Here is a 16,860-nt window from a genome sequence, read left to right on the forward strand (position 1 = left end):
TATATAGTAACTTGTAGTAAAAAGGTAAAGGGACCCCTGACCGTTAGGTCCAGTCGTGGCCGACTCTGGGGTTGCGGCGCTCATCTCACTTTATTGGCCGAGGGAGCCGGTGTACAGCTTCCGGGTCACGTGGCCAGCATGACTAAGCCACTTCTGGCGAACCAGAGCAGCACACGGAAACGCCATTTACCTTCCCGCCGGAGTGGTACCTATTTATCTACTTGCACTTTGATGTGCTTTCGAACTGCTAGGTTGGCAGGAGCAGGGACTGAGCAACAGGAGCTCACCCCGTCATGGGGATTCAAACCACCGACCTTCTGATAGGCAAGTCCTAGACTCTGTGGTTTAACCCAAAGCGCCACCTGCGTCCCACTAGTAACTTGTAGAGTCTGCTGTAAATAATAAACACCTCTAAGTAACCAAGTTACTAGTAGCAGCGTCTGGTTCCTGCTTCGTCCATCCTGCCTGCAACTGATTGCTTTCTGGAACTCTGCGCATGCTCTGCTAAGGTCTGGCTAAGGCCCTGCAACAGGTCAAAGTTGCAAAACACCAATAGGAAGCCCATTCCTTGAGATCGGCCGGCCAGCCCTGGAAACGCCACCCTATCTGTACTCAGCTTTGGACTGATGGTGGGCACATAGTTTGGAAGAAGCAGTGCTCCTGGAATGAAAGAAGAGAGCAGCCTTTGAAATGCTCCACTCTGCCTACTCGATCTGGGCCAAAGAAAATGGCTCCAGCAAAACCAGGACATTGCTGTGCTTCTCCCCCCCCCAAAGGGCAGGACTTACTGATGCCTTGCATGATGACGTTCAGGAGGCGAAAGTTGGAGCCCAGCGGATTCACCTCCGTCACGTTGATCCAGTAGCCGGTCCAGAACAGGGACTGGTGGATGGTGCAAGAGAACGGATGGGCAGGATCCTGGATGCAGGGCCCCTCCACGATGGGCAGAGACCTGGCCAGAGACAGAAGCGGGGATAGGAAGGCTTTGGCAAAGGCGGTGATACGATTGGTGGGATCCGCTGTGCAACCCTCTCCTTCCGCAGCCCACCCCACACCAATGCAGAAAAAGAAAATAAAACTGCCAAGTCCACGAGGGGGAAATCTGCAGGAAACAGCTGCTTTTCGGCAGCAAGAATATTATTGGCACAAAAATGGAAGCAAGAAGAATTACCGACAAAAGAATGGTGGATGAAATTGATGGACTATGCAGAACTGGATAAATTAACAGGAAGGATTCGAAACCTGCAGGACCAGAGATTCTTAGAAGACTGGAGTAAATAGTTGAACTATTTGAAAAGCAATTGTAATGAGATTAAGCTCCTAGGACTGCAGGAAGCTTTGTAAGGAGTAATATTTGAAATATTTCAAGAAAGACGATGAGGAGAATTATTAGTTAATGATAATTAAGAGTAATAGAGAAATTAAGAAATGCAGAATAAGTGAGAAAGAACAGAAAATCATCAGAGGTGTTGACGGAGGTCTAAAACATTGTATAAGATTAGAAGATATGTTATATGATTGTTGGAAATATGTTTAAAAAAACTAATAAAATGTATGTATATATATATATATATATATATATATATATATATATATATATATATATATAAAGGAAACAGCTGCTTTTCTAGGGCCACTCAACAGGGCACAAAGAAATCCCTGTGTTTTCAAGTTCCCCAATTCTCTTAATGGCCACGATTGTGATGATGCAAGAACTGGTTGCACCCCAAGAGACAATCTGTACCTGCCTTTACCAATCAAGTGCTCTCTGGATGTTTTGGGCTACAGTTTCCATCTACCCTAGTCAGGTTCCCTGAAACATCTGGAGGGCACCAGGTTGGTGGACAGTGTGGATCTACACGGTCAGAATAATCACACGTTAGGAGTTCTACCATTTCAGAAGGTGAGAGATTTTGTATGGGAAGAGTACCAAGTGTGTTTGTGTGTGTGTGTGTGTCTGGGGATAAGATGCTCAAAAGCAGGACCTGAGCACAGGAGCATTTCTCCTCCTGCAGTTTCCAGCAGTTGGCATTCAGAGGCATTTACAGTGGAGGGAGAACACAGCCCTCAATAGTCTCATAAGAAACAACTCAGACCTTGTGATCACAAGATATAAAAGTATGTTTAACAGTTGCTGAAAATGATATGCTAAAAAACTAATTATATATATATATAGAGAGAGAGAGAGAGAGTGAGTGAGTCCCACAACCTTGGATGCCTACATTACACACCTTTAGGCGCCAAGCAAAAGCGTTCCTTTTTAACCAGGCCTTTGCTTGACCTGACCATACCCTTTTAAAATGTGGCTCTTGGGGTGTGTCTGCATATTATTGGGTTATTGCTTTTATTTTATATACTGTGATCTTTTTATGTGAACCACCCTGAGACACCTGGGTATAGGGTGGTATAATAATAATAATAATAACAATAATAATAATAATAATAATAATAATAAATGCCTGATAAAAACTGAAAGCCAATCATTGCGCACCACGACCCTCTGTGTGCCCAATGTGCTGAAGAGCCTTGCATACTTCTGCATTGGGACCTAAGCCTGGAGAACCAGTTTAGCCCTCGACTGGAAGCGTCAATGAGGCCTGCAAGGGTTTTCAGGAGAGCAGGGGAAAGTCAGCCCCTCTCTCCCCAGCCCCTTCCCCCAAATGACATCACTATTGTTCAGGAATCTTGCCTGCCAGCGTGATTTGTGTGCCTTGGAGTAAACTTGCACACCAGGGGTTTCCTGCTTCCTGGCTCAGAGCCAAGACGCTTTTGCATTCCCAGAAGGTCGCAAGCAGGTTGCAAGGAGCCTCACAAGCAGGGAAAGAAAACCGAGACGGATCCTTCTGGGCGTGCGATGCTACGTGGCGAGGCGATCGCGTGCGAATCGTGGGAGCAGCTGGGCTGAGGCGTGCAATCTCCGCGGGCACAGAGGAAGGAGCCGTCAAGCCCAGCTGCAAGATGGGAAGTCTTCCTTTGCTGTTTTCCCCAGGGGGGAAAAGACGAAGGGAAAATGGGAATGGGAAGCATCCAGGAAAGGATAGGAAGCAGGGGCCATCATCCATTAGTCCTGCCAGCCTGAAAAAAGAATGCCTACCTTCCTTGCCAACAAAGGTCCGTATACTTAAAGCTATGGTTTTCCCAGTAGTGATGTAGGGAAGTGAGAGCTGGACCATAAAGAAGGCCGATCGCCAAAGAATGGATGCTTTTGAATTATGGTGCTGGAGGAGACACTTGAGAGTCCCACAGATTGCAAGAAGATCAAACCTCTCCATTCTGAAGGAAATCAGCCCCGAGTGCTCACTGGAAGGACAGATCCTGAAGCTGAGGCTCCAATACTTTGGCCACCTCATGAGAAGAGAAGACTCCCTGGAAAAGACCCTGATGTTGGGAAAGATGGAGGGCACAAGGAGAAGGGGACGACAGAGGACGAGATGGCTGGACTGTGTTCTCAAAGCTACCAGCATGAGGGAGGGAGTGGAAGACAGGAGTGCCTGGCATGCTCTGGTCCAAGGGGTCACGAAGAGGCGGACACGACCAAACGACTCAACAACAACAACATCCCTCTGAAACCTCCAAGACATCTCCTGGAAAAGCCGGTTTTGAGAGACATACCATCTTGAGTCCCTTCTTCAAAAGGCAAACTTACTAAGTCCTTTCAAATTCAATGGGAGATGTATAGGGTTGTGCTGTGATGCTTTTAAAACGATAAAAGAGTTGAGTTTGCAAATATTTGCTGTGCTAGGGTCTGCTTTCACAGCTTAAGGCAGCGGCGCTTCTGAATACCAGATGCCGTGAATCGCAGGAGGGGAGAGATGCTCTCATTTTTATCGATTTCTTTGATTTCATAAAATTTATACACTGCTTGGTTGTAAAAAAAACAACAACCCACCGAAACTCTCAAAACAGTTTACAAAAACAAGAAAAACTTTTAAACATACCGAAGTTAAAATAGTACAGTCATACCTCACGTTACGTTTGCTTCATGTTACGTTTTTTCAGGTTGCGTCCCGCGGCGATCCGGAAGTACTGGAAAGGGTTACTTCTGTGTTTTGTCGCTCGCGCATGTGCACAAGCACTAAATCACGCTTTGTGCATGTGCACAAACGCCCAATCACGCCACGCACCTGCGCAGATACGGCGCTTCAGGTTGCGCAATTTTCATGTTGGAACGGGCCTCCGGAACGGATCCCATTGGCAACCAGAGGTACCACTGTATAACAAAATTCCTGTGTTCAGCTTGTGGGCTTTTTCCCATTGGGGCATCTAGTTGGCCGTTGTGAGCGATGAGCCACTGGCCTGATCCAGGCGGCTCTATTTATATTATTTAAAAGGAGGTCAGAAAGAAGAGGTGGAAAGCTCAGCTGAAGCTAAGAGGGAAGGGCCCAAGCCAGAGGGAGGCAGATTTGGGTTCCATAGGAGGAATCCTAAGCAGATGGACAGGAAAGTCTTCCCTGTAACGGAGTTTCTGCAAGAGAAGCCAAAGAGCTATCGCTTGGGGCATCCCTGGGACGCAAACAGTCTTGAGACAAAGGGCTGGACCACAAGAACTCACCTTTGCTTCTTGGATTCAAGATCCAGGGACCCACTCCTGGGGGAAAACGGGAGAAAAAGGGAGAAAGCATTGAGGAAATCCGGCACGTGAGCAGGACTTTGGAACAGGGAGAAAACTGCATTCTACTATTATAAATAAAAAATTATTATTATGCGCCCTCCCATCGGATGTCAAAGAAATAAACAACTACCAGACGTTCAGAAGACAGCCTTCAGGTAAGGTAGCCCTGTTTAGGGAAGTTTTTAATGACTGATGTTTTAATGTATTTTGAATCGTTTGTTGGAAGCTACCCAGAGTGGCCGGGGAAACCCAGCCAGATGGGTGGGATGTAAATAATAAAAATTTGCTTTCTCCATACATGCATCTCCTAAATTTGCTCCAGGGGTTTCCCCAACCAATCTGCTGGAACAGGTTTTTTTACGGGGGCAGGTGGGCACAGGGAGAAGAAATGGCAGGGAAGTTACACTGTACTTTTAAACGCTGTTGCTCTAGCGTGATTGTTTAGTCGGACACCGCCCTCCATAATTATTACAGCCATCCTGCAGTTATTACCACATTCATTTGCTTATTTCATAAAATGTATAAACCGCTTGATTGGTTGTAAAATAAAATTAAAAAAACACTTCTAAGAGATTTACAAAAGGAATAAACAATAACATTATTGGTAAAAATTTTTTTTAACTCATTTAGAATGTTCAAAAAATTGAAATCAGTGATAAACTGAAAACAGATCAAAATGCACTTTGGTGTTTTCTACATGGCTGGGTAGAGTTTTCTAAAGAAAAACGTTCTGAGCAGGCACTGGAAGGAGCACAGCAAAGGCGTCTGCAGGATTATATTTAACAATATTTATGCCAAACAACTTTTATTACAATTTACATTTGACTGTAATAAAACCTCCGAGTGGTTTACAAAAAACAAAACACATTATAATTACCCATATAAAAGACAGTTAAAAACTGCTGTTTTGAAAATACACACGTCAAAAACTAAGCAAAATCCACAATTGGCTGACAGCAGCTTAAAATGCAAAAAACGTCTACTTGTCTGGATAGGACTTCCTAAACAAAAACGTTTTCAGCAGGCACCAGTAAGCATAGAGCAAAGAACTTTCCCCATCTCTCTCTTTAAAGCTTTTTTATTTTAATGCTTTATTAACTGTAGTTACATCCATTACATCAAAGACATTTTATAGTCTGTAAATCAAGCTCATCAAAATAAAAATTCCATCAAAGAAGTATATATCTTCATAAATTTGACTTCCTGTCCTTCTCAACACCTTTTCACTCTAGTAAACCTATTGCCAAAATTTATCAGCAAAATCATAATAAAGTATTAATATGCATCTATGTATATATATCCATTTTAGCCCATTTAACCTTTATTTACAGAGCTTATTCAAAAGCTGCTACCAAATTCAGATTGCAACACTTATTTTTTAAGTAACTCTTTAGAGGTTTCCAGTGATCAACGAACTCATTGTTTTTGCTTATCTTTAATCTTTTCCGAGAGACTATCTAGTTCAGCAAACTCTACCAATTTTAGTAACCATTCTGATCTGATGGGGATTTGGTCACTCTTCCAATGTCTTGCTATGAGTACTCTCATGACTGTGGTGCCATACAGAAAGATTTCCCTTATCCTCCTGGCTATATCTGATCCTGTAAAAAAGGTAAAGGGACCCCTGACAGTTAGGTCCAGTCGTGGCCGACTCTGGGGTTGCGGCGCTCATCTTGCTTTATTGGCCGAGGGAGCCGGCGTACAGCTTCTGGGTCATGTGGCCAGCATGACTAAGCCGCTTCTGGCGAACCAGAGCAGTGCACGGAAGCGCCGTTTACCTTCCCGCCGGAGCGGTACCTATTTATCTACTTGCACTTCGACGTGCTTCTGAACTGCTAGGTTGGCAGGAGCTGGGACCGAGCAACGGGAGCTCACCCCGTCGCGGGGATTCGAACCGCCAACCTTCTGATTGGCAAGTCCTAGGCTCTGTGGTTTAACCCACAGCGCCACCCGCGTCCCCCCTGAACACCATAAAAAGGTAAAGGTAAAGGGACCCTTGACCATTAGGTCCAGTCGTGGCCGACTCTGGGGTTGCAGCGCTCATCTCGCTTTACTGGCTGAGGGAGCCGGCGTACAGCTTCCGGGTCATGTGGCCAGCAGGACTAAGCCGCTTCTGGTGAACCAGAGCAGCGCACGGAAACGCCGTTTACCTTCCTGCCGGAGCGATACTTATTTATCTACTTGCACTTTGATGAGCTTTCGAACCATAATGCCCAATAAAAAGGATTCTGGTTTTTTTAGGGGAAGGATGGATTTAACATTATTTGAAACTGCGTATGTGTGTCATTCCAGAAGGTTTTGAACTTTTTACAAACCCACCACATCGGGAGCATTGTTCCACCTGATTCTCCACATCTCCAACATATATTAGAGACAGTTTTTTACATTTTGGAGAGTTTAGAAGGGGTTAAATAGCTTCCCCATCTCAATAGGCAGGGAGTTCCAGAGGGGAGTTGCTATTATTCTCATCTCCATATTGGAGAACGGTGGCAATGAGGGAGAAAGAGGGATAGGGATAGGGAGAGAGAGAGAGAGACAGAGAGAGATAGAGATGAAAAACAGTGTTGGTGTTGGCGGGAGGTTTGATCCCGGGGGTTTTCGGCTCACAGCTCCTGCTGTCACCTCCTAGGCCACCTTGACGTGCTCCTGCTGAGCATATGGGAGGGCACGTGCCCAGTGGCCGGCCAGCACCCACACCAGGGCCCGTTCCGTCCTGCAAAGGAAGGGCACTGCACCCTGGCCGGCTGCTCCGGCGTAATGCCAAGGCTTGGCCAGAAGGAGGCGGCCTCCTTTCAGAGTCGAAGGCCGGATACCTATTATTCATGTTGTTCATTCATAAAATTTATACACCACTCGATTCCAAAAACGACAACGTCAAAGCATATCACACAAAGACAAAACAAGAAAATGAAGAACCCTGCTTTAAAACATAACAAGAAGTTAGAAGGCTAAAACACATTAAAACAGCAACATCTGTCTAATCCTCTTTTAAAGCCATCCAGGGACTTCTTGAAAAAGCGAGTTCCAAAGTTCAATTTTTCTCTGCCTCTTAGCCCCCTGCTAGGTAGTCCCGTTGCCCTTGAGGGGTTGCTATAGCCCGCTTTGGGTACCACTGGGCTAGCATGTCAATGCCCGGCTTGCCCAACACCACAAAAAGTTGCCCATATGCCTTCTAAACTCCAGATGTGCTCTATGGCAGAGGTGGATGCACGGCACAGGGGAGGCAAGATCCCCTCTAGTCGGAGCAGGGAACTGATTTGGCTGGGATGTTTACCTCCCCCACCAGCCAAGTTTGGCAGGTGAGCACCTGTCAATCTCCTAGCATCACAATGACTGTCAAGTGAATCATTTCCTTTCCCTGCACATTTAAAAACCAATTTCCCTGGCAATCAGCTGGCCTGGGGTGCCTGCAAAACCTCATTTTGGGGGAACCAAAATTTGTATTCAGCAGACAGAATGGTATTTGCCCCAAGGTGGAAGGAGGATGTTGTTCCAATCAAGAGATTAAATTGATGGATTATGCCAAAATGGCAAAATAAATGGGTGTGGTAAGAAACCAAGAGGAATTATTATTTTTATTAAAGAGTGGGGAACATTTGTGGAATATTTGAAAAATCATGGCATGCAAGTAAGGGCATTAGTAAGGTCAACTCAAATCAAGCAGTTAAAAGTATTATCAAGATTAATTGTAGAATAACTTTAAAATGGAATAAAGTGGAAAAATGCAGTGTTAAATATTTAAATGAGATAAGAAACCACAGAAGGGTTGGAGAGGGAAGACTAATATGTATTTGTATTGGAAGTATGTGATGGTAAGGTGCGTATTTGTAAATTTTTGAAAACTTAAATAAAATTTATGAAAATAAAATAAAATGGGGAGGTCCTGCTGGTGGAGCCCAGCTGGCGTTGACCTGTGACAGGGTCTTTTTAGTGGCAGTCCCGATGCTGAGTTGGAATCGACTTTCACGTGATGGATTCACAAGAAAGGAAATTCCATCTCAACTTTGGGAATAACTTTCTGATGGCAAGAACCGTTTGCTACTGGAACGGACTTCCTCAGATCGAAAATTTTAAAAACAATTACCAAACCATAGGACATGGGTGGCGCTGTGGGTTAAACCACAGAGCCTAGGGCTTGCCAATCAGAAGGTCGGCGGTTCGAATCCCCGCGATGGAGTGAACTCCCGTTGCTCGGTCCCTGCTCCTGCCAACCTAGCAGTTCGAAAGCACGTCAAAGTGCAAGTAGATAAATAGGTACCGCTCTGGCGGGAAGGTAAACAGCATTTCCGTGCACTGCTCTGGTTCGCCAGAAGCGGCTTAGTCATGCTGGCCACATGATCCGGAAGCTGTACGCCACCTCCCTTGGCCGATAAAGCGAGATGAGCGCCACAACCCCAGAGTCATCTGCGACTGCACTTAATGGTCAGGGGTCTCTTTACCTTTACCTTTTTACCAAACCGTAAAGTGTCGTCTTACAGCAGATGTTAAGTCTTGTGAGCATCAAAGCAAGCTCAGAAATTTTTTTACATTACAGATTAAGCTCACATCCACAGGGCACACTTTAATCTAAATCATTAAGATAATTTCTCCATAATGGCTGCTAAATTACAGTATTATTGGTAATAAACGAAGTAAATCGAGAACATATGGATCAAGCCAATCTTTCTTTGTTCTTCCTCTTACCATCCTCTGATGATGAGTTTAAGCACCAATTAAGTGCTATATTCCACACTTCTTGTGTCCAGGTGTGTGTGGAGCTGCCCGCCCCCCAACTGGAAGCAACGATCGTATTTTTCCGTGTATAACACGCTCCTGTGTATAAGATGCCCCCTATTTTGGGGGACTACAAATTGAGATGGCCCAGAGTTGTTGAGTTTTTTTGGGAGGAGGATTGCCCCCAGTTTTTGATCTTTTTTTGGGGGGGTTGCCTAAAATCACTCTCCTGCCTGACCAACACTGACAATAATGAGTGCTGCCAAAGCCGCCAATCGACTGCCCAATCACCGCCAGCAGCTGTCAATCGCACCCCCAATTGCCACAGCGCCAGCCTATCAATAATTGCCGCAGTCACCAAAGACCCGCCCTTTCACAGATGACAATCTCCTGCTCGCGGCAGCAACCAGTCGCCAGTCCACCCTCTGCACTCTCCGCGTATAAGACGACCACAAATTTTCCACATTATTTTCTAATCCTCGCCTTATACACAGAAAAATACGGGATTTGTCTCACTGCTGTCATAAGAAAGAAGACCCACAGTTTACCGCGACATGTGGATTGTTAATGTTTTACACTGACAGCTGGGCTAGCATAGGAGCAGGTAAAAGATGTTGCCCTGTTATTACGGAGGACAATGAAATCCCACCCCCCTAGATAGATAGATAGATAGATAGATAGATAGAGGTTACCAGATGCTTTTCAATGAATCCAGGGACACTTTAATTAATTAATTAATTAATTCATTAAATACGACGCATTTCGGACGTTGATGCTGCAGCGATGGCGGTGGCAGAGGGGCGGCCACCACCTTGACCTCAAACGCCACATTTCCCCTTCCTCTGAGGTTTCTATCTCCTTTCTCCGTGAGCTTGGGCAGCCCCTGAGTAGTTGGTTCTTCAGTGGTGGTGGTGGGGAAGCAGTGCGCGGTGGGTCAGGCATGGAAGGCGGAGAAGGAGGGCCGAGGCGGCAGTGGTGAGGCTTGGGCAGTGCGATGCCTCCCTTCCCAATCAGAGCAGCCCCAATCCCACTCCTACTTGCATGCAAGCAGGTGGGGGCAGGGATCCCTCAGCTGGGAAGGGAGGCTTCCCGTTGCCTAACTGAGAGATCCCCACCCCGCTCCTGCTTGCACGCAAGTAGGAGTTGGGAGGCTGCTCCATTAGGCAGCATGAAGCCTCCCTTCCCAGCTGAGTTGCTGGGGTCAGGGAAGGTGGAGGCAGCCCGGAAGCTGCATCTTTGAGCCCCTGCACCACCATCATATGGGGACTTCTGAGCAGCTCCTGAAGCCAGCCAGAGCCAACTGCTCCGGGCTGCTGAGACGGCCGCTGCTGCGTTTCCCGGGGACATTAGATGAAATCTGGGGACATTCCTGGGATGGAATTTATCCAGGGACATATTCACAAATCCGGGGACTGTCTCCGGGTGTGTGTGTGTGTGTGTGTGTGCTCAGCTTGCTTCCTTCTTCCTATAGGCCGTCTGGGCCAGGAGTCAACCCCAGAATGGCAGATGACGATGATGGACTATATGGAACTTGCTGAACTGACTAGAAGACTCTGAGACCAGAGAGAAGAGACGGTGGAAGAAGATTGGAAGAAGTTTAAAGAATATTTGAAAAATATGTTAATATTTAAATCTTAGAATAGCTTTGGAAGTGGATATAGGCTGTAGGGTTAGAAGTAGAAGATAGTGTTTTTTAAAATAGTATTATTTGTAAGTGATAAAATGTGAAGATTTTTATGGTAAAAGTAAGTGTGATAAAAAAATGGTTAAAACTGTATATGTTAACTGCTAAAGATGAGGTAAAATGAAAATCAGATGGGGGGACTTGGGGAAGCTCACCTAACAATGTTTAGAAAAAATAAGGATAAGACAAGAACTCGCTTGTATTGTTTGTTTTTCTGTTTGTGTTGTTTAGTTGTGTTATAAAATGAATAAAAAAGTTTTTTTGGGGGGGGGGGAAGGAGTCAACCCCAGCCAGGCGCTCCCTTCTTGAAGAACGCCAAAAGAGATCTTCCTGCTGGGACCATGGAGCTGTTGTTGTTGTTGTTTAGTCATTTAGTCGTGTCCGCCTCTTCGTGACCCCATGGACCAGAGCACGCCAGGCACTCCTGTCTTCCACTGCCTCCCGCAGTTTGGTCAAACTCATGCTGATAGCTTTGAGAACACTGTCCAACCATCTCGTCCTCTGTCGTCCCCTTCTCCTTGTGCCCTCAATCTTTCCCAACATCAGGGTCTTTTCCAGGGAGTCTTCTCTTCTCCTGAGGTGGCCAAAGTCTTGGAGCCTCAGCTTCAGGATCTGTCCTTCCAGTGAGCACTCAGGGCTGATTTCCTTCAGAATGGATAGGTTTGATCTTCTTGCAGTCCATGGGACTCTCAAGAGTCTCCTCCAGCACCAGAATTCAAAAGCATCAATTCTTCGGCAATCAGCCTTCTTGATGGTCCAGCTCTCACTTCCATACATCACTACTGGGAGCTACCCCTCACTTTTTTAATAGGGAGGGAGTGTGACTTTGGGTTCTTTACGGCTTGGCTAACTGTGTCGGAAAGGTGCCAGAGGGGCTTCAGCCCCCCTTCCCCCCTCCCGCCCTGCGGTGGACTTGGTGGGCCTGGAACCGTCCTCTCGGTTACTCCACCCTTCTGGAATGTCGGGTGGAGACATCAGGGGCCCCCACCTCCCTTTCCGTCCAGGCAGCACTTTCCCCTTCGTCTGGAAAGACACAAATCTTTCTTCTTCTTGGTGAGTATCGATTTGGACAAAGCAATGGAAAGCCGCGTGGTGTGTTTTTTGGGGAAGGGCCTCCCGGCCAGCCAGCCAGCCAGCCAGCAAGGTTTGGAAAAGAACGCAGCATTTGCAAGGGCAGGAGAATGCAAAGTCAGAATGCGAGGAGAGGGAGGGAAGCCAGCCAGAATTGCTGCTGCAGCGGCTTCTGCTGACCCACCCTAACCTGCATCTCCCACCCCATCCCTCTACTCTGCCTGCATTAACTGAGAAATGGGTCCAAGTGTGGGAAGAGAGCTGCCCCAGCCTGGACGTTCCTTTGATCCACGTTACCATCGCGGAGGAGGCAGACCACGGAAATGAAGGGTCTGGAAACAAAGACTAGGAGGAATACTTCTGGGAGTTGGGGATGTTTGGGCTGAAGAAGAGAGGACTGAGAGAGGACATGAGGATACTGTTGGCATCCCGCTGTCTCAGGAGACGAGGAAGGAGTGTGTCTTTGGGGGTGAAGACCAACCGCTGGGGAGTTATAGCGCCTGCAGTGGCTGCAGAGACCGATAAGGGAGAGACATGTTTCGTTGCAGCTGAGGCAGAGGAAGGAGTCTGATTGTGCTGCTGCAGATGCACCAGGGCGTTTCTTCTCTTGGCGATCCTCCCAGCGGTCATTCCTCCTCTGGTCACTGCTGTGGATGCACTGTTAGAATTCCTGCTCCGTGATTGCAGTCATGGGATTGTTGTCTTTCACATGACGGTGTATGTTTTGACTCCACAGAGTGGGAAGTGAAGGAGACAGGATGTTTGTGTTCCTGTGTTCCGTCAAATGGGACTATTGTCCTTTGTTCTTTCTCTCTTTGCTGTCTGATGCTAGAGAGAGAGCAAGCCATGTTGCAGTGCTCCGTGGGTGTTTATATGTAAATAAACTAGATTAGCAAAAATGCTGAGTTGCTGAGGTCTGTGTTACGCAAGCCGCAAAGACTCTGCGGATCCCTAAGTGTGCCGGTGTCTGTTGGCATCAGTTGCTGTGATGTTCGGGCAGAAGAAAGCTTTTGAAGCTCCCGAACGAAAGACCAGGAGGGAGGGAACATGTCAGTTGGGCATGTGTCTCTGCCAGGGTCCTACTCAAGTGTAGGCTGAACTCCTGACATGCACAACCTGACTGTCTCCTGGCTCTGCAAGGGATTCCCACACAGCAGGGCCTTCATGTCATGTTTGCAGACAACTTGGTCTGCTGGCAGGCCTGGTGCCTGAAGCCATCTCCTTGGGGATCCTGAGAGCCATCTTCCAATAAAACCAGCATATTTTCTGTTTCTCCAGAGGGTAGAACCCGAACCAATGGCCTCAAATGACACAAAATGAGATTACAACTAATCAGGAAGACGTTCCTGATGATAAGAGTTGTTATCAGACTCCCTTGGAAGGTGGTGGCCTCTCCTACGTGGGAAGGTTTTAAGCGGGGGGGGGGGGACATCTGTCAGGAAGTCTTAGCTGTGATTGGGCTAAGGGGGTTGGGCTAGATGACCCTCAGGGATCCCTTCCAACTGCACAATTCCATGATTTTATGAACACACGAACTAATCTGCCATGCTGCACACCAGCTGGAGGTGGGTTCTTAGTTGTGGCGCAGGTACACAAGGCCCCGATCCCTTCTGCAGACCCAGAGGCCTTACCTGTAGGAAGTGATGTATCTGGTGGGCAGGAAGGTCTCGACGGTGGAAGCCCAGAAGCAGGAAAGGTCCTCGTAGTTTGGTGCCGTGCACAAGATGGAAGGCTTCCCCGGCAGGCCTGCGGGAGAAGCAAGGTGCGGCTTGGAGTGAGGGCACAAGCAGGGCAGGGAGCATGTTTGGCCTTCCTCCAATGGCTCCCACCTCCTGCCTAAGTTCAGGGGAAGCCCAGCTGCCCAGCGCTAGCTTCCCAGACCAGCCCTTTGCTCCTGGCAAAAGCTCAAGGCTGGCCCAGCATTTGGGGAAGGGCCACAGCTCACTGTATGCAGAACATTCAAGGTGAGCATCGAGTTTTGGGTCGCCATTTCTTTCCGCAGCAGAGTTCCTTTTACAGAAAGGTTTTCCTGAATCTTCACTTCTTTACAGCATCAGCATTCTAGCTATCTCTTAGCGAAATTCCCATTACAGGAATAAATACCATTTGGTTCTGTTTCTAAGAGTCTTTATTACAGTCATACCTCAGGTTACAGATGCTTCAGGTTGCGTTTTTTTGGGTAACGGACCCGCTGAAACCTGAAAGTACTGGAAAGGGTTACTTCCGGGTTTTGGGGGTCGCGCATGTGCAGAAGCGCCAAATTGAAACACGCGTGTGCGCAAACATGCCGTTGCGGGTTGCAAACGTGCATCCCGCACGGATCCCGTTCGCAACCCGAGCGTCCACTGTATTTACAAAACCTTATGCTGGTCATTAGTAAATAAATAGAAACAAATAAAGCAACATAGTTGATCACATGCCCTAATAAAGGCACCTGTTGCTGGGGAAATTCTCCATCGCCTAGCAACTTCTTCAAGACCATTTCCAAGTTTCTTCCAGAATATTCCGTCAGGTTCAATCCTCAGCATCTCTCAAGCTGAGAGAAACACTCTGCTTGAAACTCTGGCCGGTGGAGACAATTCTGGGCTCGATGGGACTTCCTATGTTCCTAACCGCCCCACCCTCATTCCCAAGAATTTCCCCACCTTGCCATGAACCTGTGCAGTCCAGCGGCGGAGAAAGCCTCTGTGGCACTTAAGGAACTGCCCATAGGAGGGATGGGACGGGGCGTGCGGCACCCATTCCCACCCCCTTCCGTTTTTGCTCACCTGCCTCTTTCCCGTTCTCTCCCCAGTGGGCCGGGCAATTGCGCCTGGCTGGGGAGTGAGCTCTGCCACGGTGGCCAGGTTGGGGTGCGTGATCTGGTGTGGCTGCCATCAGACCCAGCCAGGATTTTGTCATCCCCCTTCAGGGATGGCATCCGGGGCGCACCGCTCCGCCTCTGGTGCAGCCGACCCCAAACTTACGTCCGAGACGGAGCACAGTAGAGCTGAGAAGGACCCCGCTGGTGTCGTGGCAGCTGTAGACCCCTTCGGAGGAGAGCTGGGTGTGGGACAGGAGAAGCTGTCCAGCCTGCACCGCCGAGTCTTCTGGGAGGACGGGGCCTCCGTTCCACCGCCATTCCACCGAGGAGCTGAAAGCCACAAAGCCGCAGTGAGGATGCACAAGAGGCAGAGACGTCTTGTCTGCAAACATGCCCTCTGTTCCTGTCGAGGGGCCCAGAAAATCACCCTGGCCCATCCCAAGGTAGTTCTTGCCTCCCCTCCCGCACTCAGAGGTCTTGCAGGTCCTCTGGAAGGGACCATGACTGCTTGGAGACACCTACCCGGGACTTGCTCCAGCGCACGTCAGGATCACTTCTTTCCCCAGCTGGGCATACGTCACCCCTGGAAAAGAGGCCCATGAACATGAACAACAGGGACATCCCATTTTGTATGGTGAGGAATCTCACACAAACATCCCAGAGCCGGCACGCTGAGCAAGCCTTGCCCCCCAAGCAAGGAAGAGAGCTTAAAAGCTCTTTTGCACCAGTTCTGCTTGGGTCGCCCGGCACAAAAAGAGCTTTTAAGCTCTCCGCATCGCTTCCTGGTAAGCCTCGCTGGGCAAACGGTCTCTGAGAGTTTGGGATTCTCTCTCTCCCCACCCCCCAGGGTTTGGATATAAGCAATCTTTGGGTGTGCATGCGAAATAAGTGTGCCTGAAGAAGTGTGTATGAACATGAAAGTTCATACAAATAACAGACTTAGTTGGTCTCTAAGGTGCTACTGGAAGGATTTTTTGTTATTTTGTTTCGATGATGATGATGATGATGATGACAATTTATACCCCGCCCATCTGGCTGGGTTTCCCCAGCCACTCTGGGTGGCTGCCAACAGAACATTAAAACACGATAAAAGATCAAACATTAAAAACTTCCCTAAACAGGGCTGCCTTCAAATGTCTTCTAAAAGTCAGATAGCTGTTTTTCTCTTTGACATCTGGTGGGAGGGCATTCCACAGGGCGGGCGCCACTACCAAGAAGGCCCTCTGCCTGGTTCCCTGTAACCTCACTTCTCGCAGGGAGGGAACTGCCAGAAGGCCCTTTGTGCTGGACCTCAGTGTCCAGGTAGAACGATGGGGGTGGAGACGATCCTTAAGGTCTACTGGGCCGAGGCCGTTTGGGGCTTTAAAGGTCAGCACCAACACTTTGAATTGTGCTCGGAAACATACTGGGAGCCAATGTAGGTCTTTCAGGACCGGTGTTATATGGTCCTGGTGGCCACTCCCAGTCCCCAGTCTAGCTGCCGCATTCTGGATTAGTTGTAGTTTCCGGGTCACCTTCAAAGGTAGCCCCACGTAGAGCACATTGCAGTAATTGAAGCAGGAGATAACCAGATCATGCACCACTCTGGCCAGACAGTCTGCGGACAGGGAGGGTCTCATCCTGCGTACCAGATGGAGCTGGTAGACAGCTGCCCTGGACACAGAATTGACCTGCGCCTCCATGGACAGCTGTGAGTCCAGAATGACTCCCAGGCTGTGCACCTGGTCCTTCAGGGGCACAGTGACCCCATTCAGGACAGCAGTCTTGCTGCCGCATTCTGGATTATAGACATTATGAAAGGAAATTTAAAAAAATCATCTCCCCCGGCCCAATCTCTGTGGTCTCTTGGGCTGCTTGAAAGAGCTTTAGCCCCATGCTAGGTAATGCAATCGGAGGACAAAGGAACAGGGCTGCTCTCCTGTTCAATACCTGCAAGGTACGTCAAGTAACAGGAAGAACGAGACTCACGAGCCCCAA

The 16,860-nt window shown here is 48.0% G+C and overlaps 1 protein-coding gene across 5 annotated transcripts in view; it reads right to left on the reverse strand.

The window, feature by feature from the left end:
• IL11RA (interleukin 11 receptor subunit alpha) overlaps positions 1-16,860 on the reverse strand; it is a 145,238-nt gene that overhangs the window by 14,090 nt on the left and 114,288 nt on the right. For all 5 annotated transcript variants that reach the window (XM_083575805.1, XM_083575807.1, XM_083575806.1 and 2 more), the window contains 5 exons: positions 15,406-15,466; positions 15,047-15,213; positions 13,712-13,826; positions 4,553-4,588; positions 789-952 (listed from right to left, as the gene is read on the reverse strand). In XM_083575805.1, coding sequence (XP_083431931.1) covers positions 789-952; positions 4,553-4,588; positions 13,712-13,826; positions 15,047-15,213; positions 15,406-15,466 — 543 coding nt within the window. The remainder of the gene's footprint in view (positions 1-788; positions 953-4,552; positions 4,589-13,711; positions 13,827-15,046; positions 15,214-15,405; positions 15,467-16,860) is intronic.

The sequence above is a fragment of the Podarcis filfolensis genome (genome assembly GCF_964270895.1).
Source record: "Podarcis filfolensis genome assembly, chromosome: 11".
NCBI classification, from domain to species: Eukaryota; Metazoa; Chordata; class Lepidosauria; order Squamata; family Lacertidae; genus Podarcis; species Podarcis filfolensis.